Below are 22,040 nucleotides of genomic sequence, written 5' to 3' on the forward strand. Positions count from 1 at the left end.
TACTACATTCTTCATTAACTACAATCATTAGTTAATGTTTCCTAACTTAATATATTGCGCACTTATATAGCATTTTGCACAAAATGAACACTTTAAATAGTCCCTACCTTGATCTGCAGACTTGCTGAGGCCACCTTTCGTTCCAGCTCTTCAACTTGCTGAAGAATAGCTATGTCAACTTCAAATGCTTGATCTTCGATTGACCAGTTGTGCACAGCCTCATCAGTAACCTGGCTTTCTTCTTCATCCTCACTTCCTTCAAATATTGCAACTAAGTGAGAAATAATTTTGAATTGCTGAAAGTCTTTCTCTTACTATTCTGTCTCTTAATATAAATGTAGAATGCAACAAAATCTTTATTCAAAGAACAAAGAAATCTACAGTACAGGCACAGGCCCTTCGGCCCTCTAAGCCTGCACCAATCCAGGTCCTCTTTCTAAACCTGTCGCCTATTTTCCAAGGATCTGTATCCCTCTGCTCCCTGCCCATTCATGTATCTGTCTAGATATATCTTCAATGACACTATCACGCCCGCCTCTACTACCTCCACTTTGCAACGTGTTCCAGGTACCCACCACCCTCTGTGTAAAGAGCTTTCAATGAACATCTTCCTTAAACTTCAGCTCCCCCCCAACCATGAAATCATGACCCCTAGTCATTGAGTCCCCCATTCTAGGAAAAGGCTTCTTACAATCCACCAAATCTATAACTCTCATGATTTTGTAGACCTCACTCAGGTCCCCCCTCAAACTCTCTAATGTAAATAATCCTAATCTACAGAATGTCTCTTAATAGCTAGCGCCCTCTATACCAGGCAATGTCCTAGTGAACCTCCTCTGCACCCTCTCCAAAGCATCCACATCCTTTTGGTAATGTGGCGACCAGAACTGTACGCAGTATTCCAAATGTGGTTGGAAGTCCTATACAAAGTCCTATACAACTGTAACATGACCTGCCAAATCTTGTACTCAATACCCTGTCCGATGAACGAAAGCATGCCGTATGCCTTCTTGACCACTCTATCGACCGGTGTTGCCACCTTCAGTGTACAATGGACCCGAACACCCAGATCGCTGTGTGAATCAATTTTCCCCAGGGCTTTCCATTTACCATATATTCCAGTCAGTTCAGGATTTAATAATTACAGTGAAATTAGCACAGGCAAATAACAATTCTATTTATATAAATAAGCTGATCAAATGCATACATAACAGCGTTGCAACTTCATACCATCTTTACTTTTGATGCAGGCCTGACTGATGTAATCCAAGTGTTTCTGAAGTTGTTTCTGCAAAGCTTTTTCTCTTATTCCCCTGAGATGAAGTACTTTAGACAGAGTCTTCAGTTCTTCTGGATCAATGATTCTCCACCAGCCTTGTTGCATTTCTTTTGAAATAAACAAATACAAAGTGACAAATGTCATTTTTTTTAAAAAAGAAGTGTCCTTCAAATCTCCTAAAAGGATTCCTTACATTCCCTCTCTCTTTATGCAAATTCCAGCAATTTGACTGCAATGATGTCAAATGATCACTTTAGTTATGTAGTTCAACTTTTATCTAACACTGGTAAGTTTTAACAGAGTGTAGCTGGAAGAAAACATGATAAATATTATTGCATTAAAATGCAAGCAGCACTAATCTCAAAAAGAAATTAAAAATCACTCAACACCCCTTCATAATCAGAGGAAGCAAATGTACTTACATGTCACAACTAAGTATACATATGCTGCCAAAGGGTAAAGAAAAGAAAGCCAAAAATAACAAAACCAACAGCAAAAACAGAAGAATACAACTTTATGGAAAACATGCGATATAGTCAATATAAAATAATGGATGATATCTGGAGGGATTGAAGACAATTATCAAGAAATTCAATTTTACCAAAAAATGGGTGGACAAAGAGTGGGTCACAGAAATAGCCCGTCCATTGTCGCATCCCAAGTAGGAAGCAATATTAATAGTTGAAGAAGAAAGCTAGTTATTCATAAAGCTGAGCATAACTGATCAATTCAAGATCAAACATTTGAAATTGACATAGCTTTTCAACTTGTTGAAGAATGGCAAAAAAGGAGGGTGGGATTAGGAAGTCTGCAAATCAATGTTGGGACAATTGAAGGCATTCATTTTGTGCTATAAGCTTATTATGAGTCAAGCATGAAACCAGCATGATGTATGACAGCAATCAAGTATTGCTGATACTGTTGAACAGCAGCCAACACTGTTTGGAAGATGATGTACCTTGGGTACAGACAGAAATGTATTCTCTAAACATAGAATTTTATTGGTAGACTTGTACACGGTAGGGTAGCACAGTAGTTTAGTGGTTAACACTGCTGCTTCACCGATCCAGAGACATGGGTTTAATTCAAGTCTTGGGCGATTGTCCGTATGGATTTTGCACATTCTCAATGTCTGCGTGGGTTTCCGCCAGGTGCTCCGGATTCCTTCCAAGAACGAGAGATTTGTAAGGTGGATGGATTGGCCATGCTAAATTGCCGAGTTGATTCCAGACTAGGTGGATTAACTATGGTGATGCAAGTTTACAGGGATAGGGTATGGGTCTGAATGCGATGCTCTTCAGGGTCAATACAGACTTGAAGGGCCAAATGGCCTCTAGCTGCACTGTAGGGATTCTGTGATTCTATCTTACCTCTAAGTTATTTGACGCTACTTAGGAACTCCTGGTTCAGATGAGTGGCAAAGGAACATCCTTTCCACTCTCAGAACAAAAAAAAACTCTCCAGGGGAAGAAATCAGGAGAGTTCAATGTTAAAGGTTTACATTGTGCTCAGATGTAAAATGTAAACCTCAATAGTCCAAACTCCACCACATCCCAACATTCTCCCATAATTAAATCACATTTTACACCTCCTTCTCCTCAAAAACCTTTGCAAGTAATGCATACTATTCTTTTAAAGGAGAAAGTTACTTATGAACATTGGAGACACATCCACTCCTCATTTAAGAAAAAGTAAACTGTTACGAAGCAGAGGTCAAGAACCCAACCATAACTAAAACTGAAACATCCAGAGAAGTTCACCTTCCTTCGTAATCTATTAAAGGACGTGTGAAAAGTGGTATAACCTGCCGCTCACCTCCTCCCACAATCTGTTATGAAGGAGTGGTTAAATGAAAGAAATTCCTGATACTCCCTTTATAATTGACAAGGGACAATTTATCTAACTCTAACAGTAAACAAACTAACAGAACTATTAACAAACCAACCAATTCCCCCTTAACTGCCAACTATTTCTGAACAAAATAAAATTCCAGTAAATACTTAAATAAACCAAAGTAATAAGAAAAATAAATTAAAATTTAGTGTCTCAAAATTGCAGCCAGGATAAGTCTTCCAGAATGTTCTTTCCCTTCTCCACTGTTCTCTAGTTAAGAACACCTTTCTCTGTCAAATTCTTGTGTCAGGAATATTAGCTAAGAGTGCCGCTGTAACTTTAGTTTAGATGATGGTTTTCTGAGAACTTGGAGAATTCTGTGAGAGCCAGTGAATTTTTTTTATAGCTGAGAACTGCTCTCTTCACAGATGACCGTTGACTCACATACCGATTTTCAAATGCCCTCTTCATTTAAACCCTTGATGGCCTATTAATTTCTTACAATAAGACTGGTCCTAGGGTGTCAAAACCATCAGATTTAAATTTAGAGATAATGGGAACTGCAGATGCTGGAGATTTCAAGATAATAAAATGTGAGGCTGGATGAACACAGCAGGCCAAGCAGCATCTCAGGAGCACAAAAGCTGACGTTTCGGGTCCAGACCCTTCAGCAGGATTGCTGTTCTGTAGTTCTGCTATATTCAAATGGTGATTTTTAAGATGCAGACTTCCAAAAAAGTTCAGTAGGGATATATCAGGAAACACTGGGCAGAACAGACAACATGCCAACATACTGGTACACAGAATTGCAGGCAATTTTCAAAAATGAGGTAGGTGACCAATATGATAATGGTGTCTACCATGTAGAAGCTTCCTACGGCAGAACTCTCAGCATCAAGGAAGCTCAAAGACAGCATTCTTCAATGTGAATGCAATGATTGTGCAGATTTAAATTTAATTGGGTTTTGGTGTCAAGGGTCTGGTTTAACAGAATTGGCTAAATTCAAAAACCTGTTGCCTTGACAAGAATGCTACTTTACCTGCTAACAGTACAGCCTTTCGATACAATGTTTCAATTTCAAGAGCTTTCTGTGCATCTGCTACAGGCCAAAAAAAATCTTCTAAAGGGAGCGTGCACTCTTCCACCCCTATGACTTTACAGGTATCAAATACTCTACCCAACTTTGCAAGAAAACCCATCAACAACATAGTAGAATCATAATTCTAATAACTGCCACGTTAGAGGAGATGTCACTTTTTTTACAAAATTTTATTCGTTTTCTTACTTCTTACTTTTAACTCGCCCTTTATTCTACATGTGAAGTAGCACGGATGTGTACAACAGATATGTGCTTTTTTGCTTCCTTCACAGTAAGCCTTGTCCCTCACTTTAATTCCAGTGCTGAAGACGTGGAGGCACCTTCAGGAAGAGGAGGCCAATTTTTGGATGATGCAGCTCTCGTCTTCCTCACCCCAACAGTACACTATTCAGAGATGAGGCACATTTGCAGGTCCTCACACAGTGAGTCTCTGAACATATTTGAGCTAGACGTGCCTACTCTTCAGGGAGCAGGATTGCTGTTCTGTAGTTCTGCTATATTCAAATGGTGATTTTTAAGATGCAGACTTCCAAAAAAGTTCAGTAGGGATATATCAGGAAACACTGGGCAGAACAGACAACATGCCAACATACTGGTACACAGAATTGCAGGCAATTTTCAAAAATGAGGTAGGTGACCAATATGATAATGGTGTCTACCATGTAGAAGCTTCCGACGGCAGAACTCTCAGCATCAAGGAAGCTCAAAGACAGCATTCTTCAATGTGAATGCAATGATTGTGCAGGCTTCCATAGCATCATATCACTCATGCACTTCATTCTCATTTAGGGCAATTCTTCATAAGAGTACTAGAACAGGTTAATATACTTCCAAAAATAACAGCGGTTAGTGGGTCATTTACAAATACATTTGTTAACTATTACAGATGAATTGTTTGATCAAAATTTGGTGTTATTTACACTTGCAGTACAGTGAGGACAAGATAAATGTTTTGACAAAAGGAAGGTAATTAGAAAGTTGTAGATAAGAATTGTCAGTGTGTTGAGGATGCAAAGAAAGGTTTCAGCAAAGTGATCTTAGGAAATCTACTCTGACCACCCTGGCAGTTTGGGATATGCTTGTCAACAGTTTTTCAATCTCTTCATACTGCTTCTTCTGCTCCATGTTTTGATATCCAGGTGGCAAGAGCTAATTCTTCGTGATGAGATATCTGAAGCATGTAGTTGATAACCAAACTGCTAAAAAAAATTCTGAATATTCAGGCAGTGGCATTGCTTGAACATGCTGATTGTTGATAGCATTTCTGGTGATGGCATTCCATCACGTTATAGACCAGTGAGCCTTACCTCAGTTGTTGGTAAAGTGTTGGAAAAGGTTAGAAGGGATAGGATTTATAATCATCTAGAAAATAATAAATTGATTGGGGATAGTCAGCACGGTTTTATGAAGGGTAGGTCGTGCCTCGCAAACCTTGAGTTCTTTGAGAAGGTAACCAAACAGGTAGATGAGAGTAAACTGGTTGATGTGGTGAATATGGATTTCAGCAAGGCGTTCGATAAGGTTCCCCACAGTAGGCTATTGTACAAAATGTGGAGGAATAGAATTGTGGGAGATATAGCAGTTTGGATCGGAAATTGGCTCGCTGAAAGAAGACAGAGGGTGGTAGTTGATGGGAAATGTTCATCCTGGAGAACAGTTACTAGTGGTGTACTGCAAGGGTCAGTGTTGGGTCCACTGCTGTTTATCATTTTTATAAATGACGTGGATGAGGGCGTAGAAGGATGGGTTAGTAAATTTGCAGACAACACTAAGGTCGGTGGCGTTGTGGATAGTGACGAAGGATGCTGTAGGTTGCAGAGAGACATAGATAAGCTGCAGAGCTAGGCTGAGAGGTGGCAAATGGAGTTTAATGCAGACAAGTGTGAGGTGATGCACTTTGGTAGGACTAACAGGAAGGCAAAGTACTGGGCTAATGGTAAGATTCTTAGTAGTGTAGATGAGCAGAGAGATCTCGGTGTCCATGTACACAGATCCTTGAAAGTTGCCACCCAGGCTGACAGGGCTGTTAAGAAGGCACACAGTGTTTTAGCTTTTATTAATAGAGGGATCGAGTTCCGGAACCAAGAGGTTATGCTGCAAAACTCTGGTGCGGCTGCAGTTGGGAGAATTGTGTACAGTTCTGGTCACCGCATTATAAGGAGGATGTGGAAGCTTTGGAAGGGGAGCAGAGGAGATTTACTAGGATGTTGCCTGGTACGGAGGGAAGGTCTTACGAGGAAAGGCTGAGGGACTTGAGGCTGTTTTCATTAGAGAGAAGAAGGTTGAGAGGTGACTTAATTGAAACATATAAAATAATCAGAGGGTTAGATAGGGTGGATAGGGAGAGCCTTTTTCCTAGGATGGTGACGGCGAGCACGAGGGGGCATAGCTTTGAATTGAGGGGCGAAAGATATAGGACAGATGTCAGAGGTAGTTTCTTTACTCAGAGTGTAGTAAGGGAATGGAACGCTTTGCCTGCAACGGTAGTAAATTCGCCAACTTTAGGTACATTTAAGTCGTCATTGGATAAGCATATGGACATACGTGGAATAGTGTAGGTTAGATGGGCTTCAGATCGGTATGACAGGTCGGCACAACATCGAGGGCCGAAGGGCCTAAACTGTGCTGTAATGTTCAATGTTTTATGTCCTCTCACTGTAGGCCAGCTATGCAGTTACAAACAGACTCCTGACAGGAGTCACGAACAAGGCCTAGACAGGATTGCCCTTCTAGCCTGGTAACCAATCTGTACTGAGAAATGTGATGTACAATGAATATGATGAGACTTCTAGCAAGAAACCAGATTTAAGCCTGAATGATGTATTGGTTGTGGTCTCAAACCAGCCACTTTAGGGGAATAAAACCTTTTAAAGCCTTTTACCAAAGATGCAATGCATGGCGAAGATTCGCACACATGACAATAAAAGTGCAGTCTCTGACACCTGACATCCTAGAAAAAAAAACTATCTTGCTTGCAAAATATTGATACCAATTGCACAGAATGTCAAAGTGCATCAATTACATCGAGTAGCTTTTGTAAAATAGCAAGAAATGATCTACCTTCACACCTGACAGAAACTATATTGCTGTTACTGGGTCAAGATCCTGAAACACCCTTTCTATAACAGGACTGGGGTTCTACCTACGCCACATAAACTGCAACGGTTCAAGAACAGAGACCCATGTCACCTTCTCAAAGGATATTAGGATGTGCAATGTCTATATCCAGTGAACAAATAAACTAAAAAAAAGTTCGCTTTCACACCAGAGGAAGAATATTCACAGTCTTAGATGGAAAAAAGGACTTGCATTTATGTAATGATTTTCACAGTAAAATATTATGACTGATGCCTGGAAAGAGGAATTGCACTAGACGGGGAGTAGAATAGAACATCTGGAAGTGTCCTTAATGAAAATTGCTTGGTTGTGATAGATGTTGAGAAACAGTTACTTCTGGCTGGACTAAAATAAGAATTTCTTGACTGAAGAGCATTGTGAAACTTTGAAACTGCGAGAGAGCTGAGAGCGCTTAGTGGCTGAATATATTCAAGGCTGAAATATATAAATATTTGGATTCTAGGAATATTGCGACTGGGCAGGAAAGCAGAGTTGAGGTCAACCTTATTGATTGGTAGAACAGCTGAAAGGGCCATATGCCATACTGCACTCAAACGTTTTATATTGTTACAAAAGTTATATATCTTTTTAGTTCATGAACATGTTTTTAAAAATTCTTTTAAACTCGACGATCCTTTTCCTTGGAGCATTTCACAGATCACTTATTGCTTTCAAATGCATTCAAAATCAACACTTGCACAAAAAGAAAATTCAAAAATGTGCTTTAAGCCTTCTTTAGTTTGGACCCAATGAGGTTAATTTATATAACATACAATTAATTTGTTTCACAGAATGAAGTCAGTTTTTACTTAAACATGGAAAGGTCCATCAATTAAACTTTTTCACTCACTATTTCTAGTTCACTATGTCACAGTTTCTACTAAGTTCGAACTCTAAACAGCATTATTAGATTTTTAAATCAGCATGCCAAGGCCTTTAAATATAAAACAAAAAATAAAATTTTGCTATTCTACTGATAAAGTAATTTCAAAACTCATTAACATGATCATAAATACAGTGAATGATGATAAGAGCTATGTTATTTCAGTTTTGCTATAGCTATGGCTGAAATTTCATTCATAATAATGGAAACTCTTTTATGTTATGATATAGCACAAGTTCGGCAAAAAGGTTTTCCCGCTTACCTTTTGCAATGGGACTTGGACTGGGATAATCCACTGGTTTTGTTACTTCAGCAATTGAAGAAGGTGCACTGTTTTGAAGTTTTTCATTTTGCAGGGCTGGTGATTCATTCGTAAGAATGTTAGGTAACAGGAAAGGATTAACATTTCCTTCAGTCAATCCAAAGGTGGGTGGGGAAAAGGCAACACTTGGATTGAGTACTCCAGTTGGCCAACCACAGAATGGAAGTCCTATTAGAGGTAACCCTGGTTTCATCTGGAAACAATAAGTTTTAAAATAATTTTACTTGCATTTATTATAAATGAAAATAGTGTCAGAAATTGGAAAAGGTATCTTGGATACTGCAGAAGATGGTTAACAAAATGCATAATTTATGAGCACACATCCTTATGAAAAGTTGCCAAGCACTAGTTCAAGGCGGCAGCTCACTACATCTTCCCGAGGGCAACTGGGGGCAGAAAATAAACGCCAACCAGCTGGCAATGCCCATCATCCCAGAAGTGAATAACAAAAAAATAGCGCAAGGATTTTGCAAAGGCCAACTAACACAATAACGCGGGAGAGAAAAAGGACTACTAGCCAATGCAGTATGCATTCCAAAAGCAGGTTGAAGACTGTTGCTGAAAAAGAGTTCTAACATCACACAGTGGTTTTCACAAACAAATGAGGTGGAATAAATTTGTAAAAACAACAAATTAAAGCAATAAATATTCTTCTAAAACAACCTAAAACCTACGCTAATAGTAGAGCGAAATAGTTTAACTTATCTTGAACACAAGAATAGATTCTCTGCAAAATGCAATAGAGTGGACACCAGGTCAGGTAGCAGAGAAGCAGGAAAGTTGACGTTTCAGGTCGGAACCCTCCTTCAGAATTGGGGAGGAGGAAAGGAGCTGGGAAATAAATAGACAAAGGAGGGGAGAGGCTGTGGAAGGTAGGTGGAAGGGTGATAGGTGATTGCAGGTGGGGATTGGTCAGTGGGATGGGTGGAATGGAGAGGTGGAACAGAAGATGGACAGGTTGTGTCAGGTCAAGGAGGTAGGAGCACGGACAGGTGGGGCTGAGGAAGGGTAGGGGGGTGGTGATAGGTTACATGCAGTTAGGGGGTAGTGGGATTGGTCGATAGGAAGGATAGGGCGGACAGGTGGGGATGATGATGAACAGGTTGTCCCGTCAAGGAGGTGGAGATGAAAGGGAAGGCTGAATGTGGGAGGAGGCCAGGGGAGGGGGGAGGGGGGAGAATTTTAAAACTAGTGAATCCTATGTTTAAGCCTTCAGGCTGTAGGCTCCCAGGGTGGACTATGAGTGGTTGCTTCTCCAGTTTGCGGGCGGTGTCAGTGTGACACTGGAGTAGTTGACCAGAAAGTCACGTGTCATTTGTCACGTACAGAGTACAGTAGCTTCATGAAACCGTCCCCGAGTCTGTGCTTCATCTCACCAATATAAGAGGAGGCCACATTGGGAGCAACAGATACAGTAGACAAAGTTGGAGGATATGCAGGTGAACCAGTGCGGATATGAAAGGTTTGCTTTGGGTCCTGACTGGAGGTGAAAGGGGAAGGTGTAGCACTTCCTGTTGTTGTAGGGAAAGGTGCCGAGTGTGGTGGGGTAGTGGGGAGTGAGGAGTGGATGAGGGAGTCGCGGAATGAGTGGTCCACTATGAAGGACAGACAGGGGTGGGGAGGGAAACATCTCTTTGGTCCTGGTGTTGGATTGTGGCCGGCGGAAAATGATATGCTGAGCAGAGGTTGGTGAGGTGGTATGAGAAGAACAGGAGATTCAATTTTTATTGGGAACAGGGGGTTTGAGGGCAGAATTGCAGGAAATGCAAGAGATGCGGCTGAGGGCATTTTTGATCAAGGGAATGGGATGGGGGGGGTGGTTGCGCATCCTTGAAATAAGACGACATCTGGGATGTCCAGGAATGGAACACTGCATCTTGGGAACAGGTGCAGCAGAGGCGGAGAAAATAACAGTAAGGAATCGCATTCTTGCAGGAGGGTGGGTGAGAGAGGTTGAAGAAGGGTCCCAACCTGAAATGGTGACCTACCTGCTCCTTTAATGCTGCCAGGCCTGCTGTGTTCATTCAGCTCCACACTGTTATCTCTGACCCCAGCATCTGCATTTCTTGCTAGCTTAGATTGGATACCAGGATGTTTCCTTTTGTCAGGGAGACTAGAATTAGGAGATGTGGTTTAAGAATAACAGGTCTCCCCATCAAGCCAGAAATTAGGACAAACTCTCCTCACGGGATCATTAAGAAGTGGAATTCTTTTTCCCCAGAGAGCAGTGGTGGGATGTTTATTCATTCGAAGAGGAGCTAGGCAAATTTTGGATAGACAATGGGTTATGGAGTAGATATAGGTAGATATAGGATATATTGAGACCACAATCAGACCTGCACTGATCCTTTCAAAAGTTGTCCGTCTTCCTTGGACTGACCTATCCCCTCCCTACCTCCCCACCTATCTTCTTTTCTCTCCATCTTCGGTCCGCCTCCCCCTCTCTCCCTATTTATTCCAGAACCCGCTCCCCATCCCCCTCTCTGATAAAGGGTCTAGGTCCGAAACGTCAGCTTTTGTGCTCCTGAGATGCTGCTTGGCCTGCTGTGTTCATCCAGCTTCACACTTTGTTCTCTTGGACTCTGGGATGGCTGGGTCAGGAAAACACCAGGCAAACTTATTAGGCAGAAATATTCTTGCTGCCAGTGAAGTTTCTCGGAAAACAGTCAGATGCTTGCTTAACAAAGGCATGCAGTCAACTGCACATTAAGGTCCCAATTAGGAATGATTTAGAGGGCTCACTTGTGTTTTGCCAGGGACAAAGCAGCCTCCACTGCAAGCAACTGCTTTAATGACAACAGCCATTACTCCAAAGAGGAGTCACAGGCATCAAAGAGGAGCCTTGTGGGTTCAAGAATATATTTGGAGGAGTTTCTAAGTGGATCAGCATGCTCCCTTTAATTTTATTTTTAAATTTCACCCAGCGCTCTGTGTTCACATTTCTGATTAGATTTGTGGCTGGGGTTGTGGATGTTGTGGTTGGTTGACTCGCCGTTCTGCAAACGTTTCATTACCCTGCTGGGTAACATCATCAGTGCTCAAGGAACACCCAATGAAAATTCCTGCCCCAGCGTTTTGTGGTTTTACAGTACAGATTACTGTTGTTGAACGAAAACCTCTTAAGACAGCTTCCTCATACTTATGTGCTGCCTCTATTATTAATGAAAGTGACTTCACAGCATGTTCACATCATACAGAATCAGTTGCAGGATGACTGAGTAGCAAAATGACAAGCATATGAGGAGAAATATGTGACAGAAATACACATGCTCCCAGAAATGAAGCAATTTTGTGCTCTCAATGTTTTGATTTTCTCATTCAACACGCTTTCTACAATGCTTAATTTTTAGTGATAAAGCCCATGCAGACTCCCACTATGCAAAAATTTTGCCTCTGATGTCCACCTTACTCTTATTAAATGAATTGGGTAGAAAACTACTCAAAACGTAGAAAAAAACTACTCAAAATTGAAACAAATATAGAACATTACAGCACAGTACAGGCCCTTCGGCCCTCGATGTTGTGCCAACTTGTCATACCGATCTCAAGCCCATCTAACCTACACTATTCTCCAAGTGCGGCCGCACCAGAGTTTTGTACAGCTTCACCATAACCTCTTGGTGCCGGAACTCGATCCCTCTATTAATAAAAGCTAAAACACTGTATGCCTTCTTAACAGCCCTGTCAACCCGGGTGGCAACTTTCAAGGATCTGTGCACATGGACACTGAGATCTCTCTGCTCATCTACACTACTAAGAATCTTACCATTAGCCCAGTACTTTGCTTTCCGGCTACTCCTACCAAAGTGCATCACCTCACACTTGTCTGCAAAAAACTCCATTTGCCACCTCTTAGCTCAGCTCTGCAGCTTATCTATGTCTCTCTGCAACCTACAGCATCCTTCGTCACTATCCACAACTCCACCGACCTTAGTGTTGTCTGCAAATTTACTAACCCATCCTTCTACGCCCTCATCCAGGTCATTTATAAAAATGACAAATAGCAGTGGACCCAACACCGACCCTTGCGGTACACCACTAGTAACTAGTCTCCAGGATGAAAATACGATGGTAACTGTTATATAATGCAGAAATTGTTCAGGAAAAGAATAGAGCTTCAGGTGCTATCTGTGAGCAACCAACAATGATGTTTTCTTATCAAGATATGCTAAAGATAATTTTCACTTCCATCTGGACAACTGCATGAAAGTTATTCCGGTTCTACAAAGGACAGACCCCCTCAAGGTAAGTTAAGGCATTGTGTTCCAGAAGCAATTTGATTGGTCAAACTATTCGACGTTAGCCAAAATACACGTTATTTTTACAGTACAGTTAAAACATAAACAAAAGAAATGGGTTAATTGTAACTTTATCAAAATGTGTACATTGTTTTCTTAAACATTAACTACTAATTAACTGTTCCAATATAGTAACATCCAATAAACACACCCACACCAAAGGCAAGTTCAGCAAAATAGATAGTCTCACATGCAATCTGGCAGCAGGAAGAGAATGTCAGCTTTTAGCTGTAACAAAGAGGGGAATAAGAGCTTCTACATCCAGCATCAAGACCCCAGCAACTGCAGACATCTAAAACTAAAACTCACCGTTTTGTGGGGGCTTGACCTCACCCATTCAAGCTGCTCTGCTGTTCCAACTTTGAAAAATACCCCAAGGCCTCTCAAGCAGTTTACTTTATTGGCTTTCAGCAGACCATTTGGAGCCTGTCTATACCTTTCTTCATTTAAAAATACCAGAACAAAATACACCTCTTCGAGCCATAGTATTGTCACAAGATAAACATTCTGAAGCACAACTAAAACTTTCCATTGTAGTTTCAGGTCTCACAAAGAACTAAAAGGAAAACATAATCTTATAAAAAAAACAAAGTAAAACTGTATTATTGTCAGGTGAAATGGCAGAATACATTTGTCTTATACCATGCTAAGCAAAACAGACCCAATGGAGATATGAAAGACTTATCCAAGGGAAATCCACAATAGTTTCAAAAGTATACACTTGAATAGTGCAAAAAACATTGAAAATTCAGCGATCAAGCTCAGTCTCTCACTTTGGATAACTACACCATTAGACATATTTACTTGCAAAAATGTTTCTATAATGTCTACAGTGCCCAGATGTACTTTCAATTTAGAACTTGTTGGGCCCACTTCCCTTGTCTAAGGATGGTAATTGCTGTTCGATATTGAATTGTTTGCCATAGCGTAGGTATTTCTAGTTAGAGGAATAGCTTTCACAATAGCTGCTGAAAGAGTAGTACAGAATTGTTTCAAGCATTTCAGTAGTCCCTAACATCTGATTCACATGTCATTAAAAAGGCAGAGATCAAAAGATAACAGTGACACCGAGTAGTAAATGACATGAAACTATTTCAACACCCTCCATCAAACCAGAGGACAAACTGATCAATACTGCTTAACAGGCCTATATGCATCTGAGCCACATGTTGCTTTTGTTAGTTGCTTTTGTTACTTGAACTGCATCTCTTTACTGCACAAAAATTAATTACTTGCTCTGCAAGTGATTGCCAGTTGACATGCTTGAAAATTCAATGGTGTTACGAGGCCACATGAAATTAAGATACATTGCCATTAACAATGGCACATGCAATTCAGAGGAATAAACAATACAGAACAGTGCACTGGCTTCAAACCAGCAAAATGTTGAAATTAAGGATAATTAGTGAAGTGCAAAATAACATCAGTAAACTAGCTGCCATTTAAAGGAGCCTACAGAGGACAATTTGAAAAACATATACTCAAATTTTAAAGTTTCAAAGTTACCATCAGATAAATTCTGATGTTCTCCCCGAGTTAGGTAAAAGCAAAGCAAACGTTAAATATTGGGGAAAAATGTATTGGTGAAACTCAGCAGCATCTAGAGACAGAAACAGAGTTAATACCTCATGTCCAACATGAGTCTTACTGTTTTTATTGTCTATGCGTGACTTCCATCTACTTTAGGCTTGAGGATAAGTTCATACAATATTATAGGGTACTCTGGTTGGGGGACAATTATCTTCATTCTGAAAGACACCACCTTTGGTATCACTATTCAGTGCATCCTTGTCAGAGATACTAATGGAATGGGAGGGAAACAATATTTTCATGAGCTGAATCTGAAGCAGCAGTTCAGGATGCTACAATGTTTGTACTTAGCCTGTGGTGGGAGGTTATGTAATTGTAATTGGGATCTTCCAATAAGAATTTAGTTACCTTTGAATAAATTCTATTGCTCTTCAATGATTGCATTGAGGCCTTTGAATTCCTCTCTCTCCCAAGGTAACAATGAGCCGGTGCTCTTGCAACTGAGTTATATCAGGACACTAAGTTAACCTGAGGTTTCTTAGGGTGTTAAAGAGAGAAAATATTTGAGCTGAGTGGAGAATTCCAACACATTAAAATATGCCAACAATTGGTGTGTTCGCCAAACAAACAACAGGAAAGTTAGATTTTTTCGATATTTTATATTGTTTCTTCATTGTTAGGATGTTAATTTTGCTTAAGATTCAGAGTATCTGATGTAGAAGATAATGGCAAGACATCAGACAGAAATTTCAACATGTTGTAGTGCTCAGAAGGAAGAAGTTTGAATTGCGGATCCTCCAAATTAAGAAAGTCGGTTATCTAAGGTAAAAATCAGAAACATGATATGCCAAAAAAAAGGAAAAAGGAACAGCATGAAACAGATTGATGGGGTGGCACAGTAGCTAGCACTGCTACCTCACAGGGCTAGAGGCATAGGTTCAATTCCACTCTTGGGTGATTGTCTGTGTGGAGTTTGCATGTTCGCCCTGTGTCTGCGTGGGTTTCCTCTAGGTGGTCCCATTTCCTCCCACAGTCTTAAAATATGCGAGTTAGGTAGATTGGCCATACTAAATTGCCCACGCATCCAGGGATGTCATTAACCACAGGAAATGCAGCATTAGAATAGGGATGTGGGTATGGAAGGGCTGTGCTTTTGAGGGTCAGTGTAAAAACCTGATGGGCAGAATGGCCTGCTTCCACACTGCTGGAATTCTATGGATTATATTGTTCTTGCTAACTATCTTTATTAACACATTTTTGATTAATACATTTACAACAACATAACTCTGTTCAGAACTTGATTTCAATGAAGCTGACAAATACGATTACTTGCAGTTATATAATACCTTCAATGTTCAACAATTATAACAAGCTCGTTCACAGAAATTTAAGGAAAACAATGAACACCATGGCACAGAAGGGAATGACAAAGTTTAATTTAACGTGCTGGTTTCAAAGCTCTAAAAGAAAAAGAGGGATAAGCAGGGGATATCAAGAATATACTTCCTGAGCATCAAACAGTTAGAAAGTGGGTAAGGCTGCAAAAAATGGTTAAGCAAGCAAGGAAACAGTTCAAGGTGAGTATTTTAGATTTAACGTGGTAAATCCAATTTAAGGCCAGAAAGGCAATGGTGTCATTGCGGCCACAGTAGTGAACAGCCAGCAGTTTATTTTGCATAACACTGGTGTAATTGATTGTAGGACTCAGACAGATAAAACATCAGAGTCGTTGTCAAATTGGAAATCTTTTGTAACTATGAATTAGGGTCATCTTAATGCCTTCGCACAAACTAAAACCTGATGGATGCCGCTAAACATGGAGTTATGTGAAAGATGAAAACAACACATTCAAGGAAAAGAAGGTTGGAAATGAGCTATAAGTCTGCAAGTTGACAAGCAAGCAAGCTTCACATGGCCAGGAAGGAGAGATCACATCCGGAGGGAAACACAGCCAGAATAAGCAGATAGTTTAGGGAATTGGAGGCAGCTTGGGAACAGAACAAGTAAATCGTCCTTTTCTTCTTCCATTTTAGAAGATTAAAATTCTGCGTCTAGTGAAAAGGTTAATAAGATAGCTGTCTCAGCTGACTGAGGGACAGTTATGGGCCTTAAGAAGTGTTGATTACTACTGAACCTTAACTAGTATAGTCATCTCAGCTCTATTTAAGAGACGGTCTATTGAAAGCAGTAGTCAGCTTCGCTTGGTTGGAAAAGTAGAGGTGCCATGCAGTGACAGTGTATAGTTTGGCGAATCTGTAAGCAGTGTGGGAATTCAGTAGAGAAGGGAAGAAGTGCTTTTGCTTCTGAGGAAGAGTCACTTAACTTGAAACATTAACTCTGATTTTTCTCCACAGATGCTGCCAGACCTGCTGAGCTTTTCCAGCAATTTCTGTTTATGTTTTTGTTGCAGTTTGCTTGTTGTTTTCATTCATAGCTTGTAAGATGTTTTCTTCAATCAGGATAAATTGAAGTAGAGCATCAGGGGTCCAGCACAAAAAAATGGTATCACAGGTAATGCCTAAGTTCATTGTGGGTGCTAACTCATAATTTGACTATTATTGGTTACTTTCAGAATGAAGGTAAACAGGGGAAATATTTACAGGTTGCAAATGCAAAGACCAAGAAGAATGTTTTAGAAATCAGATTAAGAGGTAAGAAAATAAGAGAGAGATGCAGGGTCAGCCAACGTGTTGCTGCACAATGTGGGAGCTGGTGGACTCTACTATGTTTCACAGGGACCACATCTGCAGCAAGTGTCGGTTGCTTAAGGAATTATGGCTCAGAGTTTCCTGGATGCTGTGTTTCAGGATACAGTCATACCTCTTAGATTAACAACCCCAAATACAATCGGAGTCAAGGGTAGGAGGGTATGACTACAAGTGAAGTAGGTAGGGGGATTCAGAAAGTAATGCCGGAAGAACCTCAGGCCTTGAGCTTGTCTAACATTAGCATCGTGGTACAGAGAGCCATTCAAGAGGGAACAGAACAATATAGTTCTAGTTGAGGATAGTGTAGTCAAGAGAATAGATGCTGCTTCCTGTGACCAAGACCGAGAGTCACAAAGGTTGTGTTGTCTGGCTGGTATCTGGATTTAGGACATCTCATCTGGGCTGCAGAAGAGCTTAGGATGGGAGGGAAAAGATGCAGTTGTCGTGGTCCACATGGGTACCAACAATATAGTTCAAAGAGGAAACAGGTGGTGCGAGGGAAAATGTGCAGCCAGGGGTGAAATGAAAAAGCAGAGCTAAAAATGGCAATAATCTCTGGAATACTACTAAACCACAAACAAATTTGTATAGGGTTTTAAAAAAAAAGTAAATGCATGGTTCAAAAGATTTGTGCGGGAGAAACGGGTTTAAATTCATAGGAATTTGGCACTAATACGAGGGAAGGAAGGGGGTGTTCTGACCGGACAGATTCCATCTGAATCATGCTAGATCCAGAGTCCCAGTGAATCATACAACCAGGGCTCTAAACTAAATAGTGGGTTGGGGCAAGGTTCACTTGCACTGAAAATTATGGACAAAGTTAAGGGGGTAAGGGGCTCAGTAGAGATTATTAAAGTTCAAAAACCAATAATTGGTCAGAGTATGGAATAGGTCAGGAATCTAACTTCAGGCACAGAAGATAACAGGAAATCTATGAAAAAGGAGACAGTCAATACAGGACTGAGGGTGTTATACTTAAATAGTACACAAAACAAGGTAAATGAGCCTGTATTGCAGATTGAAATTGGCAGATATCACAGGGATGTGGTTGCAAGGGGAGCAATACTGGGAACTAAATATCGAAGGACACAGGTTCAAGCAAAAAGGACAGTTAGACAGGTCAGGGTTGCCTTGTCAATAAGCAATGAAATTAAATCAATGGCAAGCAGTAATAAAGAGTTGAGATCTGTGTGGGTAGAGTTAAGTAACCAAGGTAAGATCTTAATGGGCGTTGAGAACAGGGGTCTCAGCAATAATTAGGAAGGCAGACAGAAAAAAGTGGAGATGGAAATGGCACGTAAGAAAGGAACTATTACAATAATCGTGGGAACTTCATCATGTAGTTCAAGTGGGAAAATCAGGCTGGTAATGGGTCTTAATAAAAAGGAACATGTGGAATGTTACAAAATGATTTCTTTGGACAGCTTGTGGTAAAGCCCACCAGGAAGCAGGCAATTCTGGATTTCGTGACGTGTAATAAGACAGACTTAATAATGGAGCTCAAAGTGTAGGAATCCTCAGGGGCAGTGACCATAATGATAGAATTCACCCTGCAGGGTGAATTCTAAGAAGCTGGAATCAGACAAAATAGTGTTACAATGGAGTAATGGTAACGACAAAGACATAAGACAGGAGCTGGCAGGATTGATTGGAAGGGGTCCAAACAACAATAACAGTGGCAGGAGCTTCTGGGGGCAAAGTGAAGGCACAGCAGAAATTCAGCCAAAGGAAGAAGAAACATACGAAGGGAAGAACAAGGCAATCGTGGCTGTCAAGGGAAGTCAGGAACAGCATAAGAGCAAAAGAGAAAGCATAAGACCATAAAACACAGGAGTGGAAGTAAGGCCTTTCGGCCCATCAAGTCCACTCTGCCATTTAAATCATGGCTGATGGGCATTTCAACTCCACTTCCCTGCACTCTCCCCATAGCCCTTGATTTCTTCTAAGATCAAGAATTTGTTGATCTCTGCCTTGAAGGCATCCAACGTCTCGGCCTCCACTGCACTCCGTGGCAATGAATTCCACAAGCCCACCACTCTCTGGCTGAAGAAATGTCGTCTCATTTCAGTTTTAAATTTACCCCCTCTAATTTTAAAGCTGTGCCCACAGGTCCTAGTCTCCCTGCCTAACGGAAACAACTTCCTAGCATCCACCCCTTCTAAACCATACATTATCTTGTAAGTTTCTATTAGATCTCCCCTCAACCTTCTAAACTCTAACGAGTGCAATCCCAGGATCCTTAGCCGTTCATCATACATTAAACCTACAATTCCAGGGATCATCCGTGTGAATCTCTGCTGGACACGCTCCAGGGCTAGTATGTCCTTCCTGAGGTGTGGGGTCCAAAATTGGACACGGTATTCTAAATGGGGCCTAACTTGAGCTTTGTAAAGTCTCAGAAGCACATCACTGCTTTTACATTCCAACCCTCTTGAGATAAACGACAACATTACATTTGCTTTCTTAATCATGGACTTGACCTGCAACTTAACTTTTAGAGAATCCTGGAACAGCACGTCCAGATCCCTTTGTACTTCTGCTTTGCGAATTTTCTCACCATTTAGAAAATAGACCATGCCTGTATTCTTTTTTCCAAAGTGCAAAAACTCACATTTATTCACATTGAATTTCATCAGCCATTTCCTGGACCACTCTCCTAAACTGTCTAAATCTTTCTGCAACCTCCCCACCTCCGCAGTACTACCTGCCTGTCCACCTATCTTCGTATCATCAACAAACTGCGCCAGAATGCCCCCAGTCGCTTCATCCAGATCATTAAGGTATAAGGTGAACAGCTGCGGCCCCAACACTGAACCCTGCGGGACACCACTCGTCACTGGTTGCCATTTTGAAAAAGAGCCTTTTATCCCAACTCTCTGCCTTCTGTCAGACAGCCAATCCTCAATCCAAGCCAGTAGCTCACTTCGAACACCATGGGCCCTCACCTTGCTCAGCAGCATTCCGTGAGGCACCTTATCAAAGGCCTTTTGGAAGTCTAGATAGACAACATCTCCTGGGTTTCCCTGGTCTAACATACTTGTTACCTCTTCAAAGAATTCTAACAGGTTTGTCAGGCACAACCTCCCCTTACTAAATCCATGCTGACTTGTTCTAATCTGACCCTGCACTTCCAGGAATTTAGAAATGTCATCCTTGACAATGGATTCTAGAATTTTACCAACTACTGAGGTTAGGCTAATCAGCGTATAATTTTCCAACTTTTGCCTTGATCCTTTCTTAAACAAGGGGGTTACAACGGCAATTTTCCAATCATCTGGGACTTTCCCTGACTCCAGTGACTTTTGAAAGATCACGACCAAAGCCTCCGCTATTTCCTCAGCCACCTCCCTCAGAACTCTAGGATGTAGACCATCGGGGCCAGGATATTTATCAATTTTTAGACCTTTTAGCTCTTCTAGCACTTTCTCTTTTGTAATGCCTACCACACTCAACTCTGCCCCCTGGCTCTCCCTAATTATTGGCATACTACTCATGTCTTCCACTGTGAAGACTCTTGCAAAGTACTTATTAAGTTCTTTAGCTATTTCCTTATCTCCCATCACTAGCCTTTCAGCATCAATTTGGAACGGCCCAATATCTACTTTTGCCTCTCGTTTGTTTCTTAAGTATCGAAAGAAGCTTTTACTATCATTTCTAATATTACTAGCTAGCCTACCTTCACATTTGATCCTCTCCTTCCTTATTGCTCTCTTTGTTATCCTCTGTTTGTTTCTGTAGCCTTCCCAATCTTCTGACTTCCCAGTGCTCTTGGCCACTTTATAGGCTGTCCCTTTTTCTTTGATATATTTCCTGATTCCTTTGTCAGCCATGGCTGTCTAATCCCACCCTGGATAATTTTTCTTTTCTTTGGGATGAGCCTCTGTACTGTGTCTCTACTGCATACGATGTGGTGAGGTTTAGTGGGAAGTCAGAGGATTGCATAGCCTTTAAAAACCAGCAGAGGACAACGGGAAAAAAAAAGTGGGGAAAGAAGACAAAATATGGTGCTCATCTAGGTAGTAATATAAAAGAAGATTGCAAGAATTTCTTTTTACAGGTATCTAAAAAGCAAGAGTAGACATTGGACCACTGGAAAATGAGGCTGGAGAAGTAGTAACGGGGAACAATAAAATGGTGGAGGAACTGAATAGGTACTTTGCATCAGTCTTCACAGTGGAAGACACCAGCAGCTTACCAGAACTTCAACAGAGTCAGGGGATAGAGGTGAGCCTAACAGCCATCACTGAGGAGAAGATGCTGAGAAAGCTAGAGGTTCTGAAAGTGGATAAATCACCTAGACTGATTGGACTACACCCGAAGATCTGGAGGAAACAACTGAGGATATCGTAGAGGAATTGGTGATGTTTCAGGAATCACTGGAGTCAGGGAGTCCCAGAGAGCTGAAAAATTGCTAATTTCACATTCCTGTTTAAGAAAGGAGGTGGGCAGAAGACAGGAAATGAAAGGTTAGTTAGCCTGACCTCAGTCTCATAAGATTTTAGGAGTCCATTGTTAAGGAGTAGACTGCAGAGTACATTAAAGTATATGGGAAAAACAGGGCTGAGTCAGCTTGCTTCATTAAGGGAAAGTCATGCCTGCCAAATCTGTTAGAATTATTTGAGGAGACACTGAGCAGGTTAGACAAAGGAAAGCTAGTGTGTGATATATTTGGATTTCCAGAAGGCCTTTGACAAGGTGCCACACAGGAGGTTATAAGATAACAATCCATGGTGCTAGAGGTAAGGTCCTCGCATGAACAGAGGATTGGCTGACTGGCAGAAAGCATAATGGGTGTACAAGAGTATTTTCCAGGATGGTAGCCAGTGACTAACTGAGTTCTTCAGGTGACTACTGTCGATCTGGATGAAGGAACTGAGGGCACTGTTTCTAAGTTCGCAGGTGACACAAAGGTAGCTGGAGGAAGAGGTAATGTTGATGATGTGGGAGGCTGCACAAGGACTTAGACAATT

General features: G+C 41.1%; 1 protein-coding gene across 13 annotated transcripts in view; it reads right to left on the reverse strand.

Annotated features, from left to right (window-relative positions):
- Window positions 1–22,040, reverse strand: part of baz2ba (bromodomain adjacent to zinc finger domain, 2Ba) — a 329,006-nt gene that overhangs the window by 26,291 nt on the left and 280,675 nt on the right. For all 13 annotated transcript variants that reach the window (XM_059647301.1, XM_059647305.1, XM_059647303.1 and 10 more), the window contains 3 exons: window positions 8,475–8,727; window positions 1,231–1,386; window positions 108–271 (listed from right to left, as the gene is read on the reverse strand). In XM_059647301.1, coding sequence (XP_059503284.1) covers window positions 108–271; window positions 1,231–1,386; window positions 8,475–8,727 — 573 coding nt within the window. The remainder of the gene's footprint in view (window positions 1–107; window positions 272–1,230; window positions 1,387–8,474; window positions 8,728–22,040) is intronic.

Source organism: Stegostoma tigrinum, chromosome 7, assembly GCF_030684315.1.
Source record: "Stegostoma tigrinum isolate sSteTig4 chromosome 7, sSteTig4.hap1, whole genome shotgun sequence".
In the NCBI taxonomy this organism is placed as follows: Eukaryota; Metazoa; Chordata; class Chondrichthyes; order Orectolobiformes; family Stegostomatidae; genus Stegostoma; species Stegostoma tigrinum.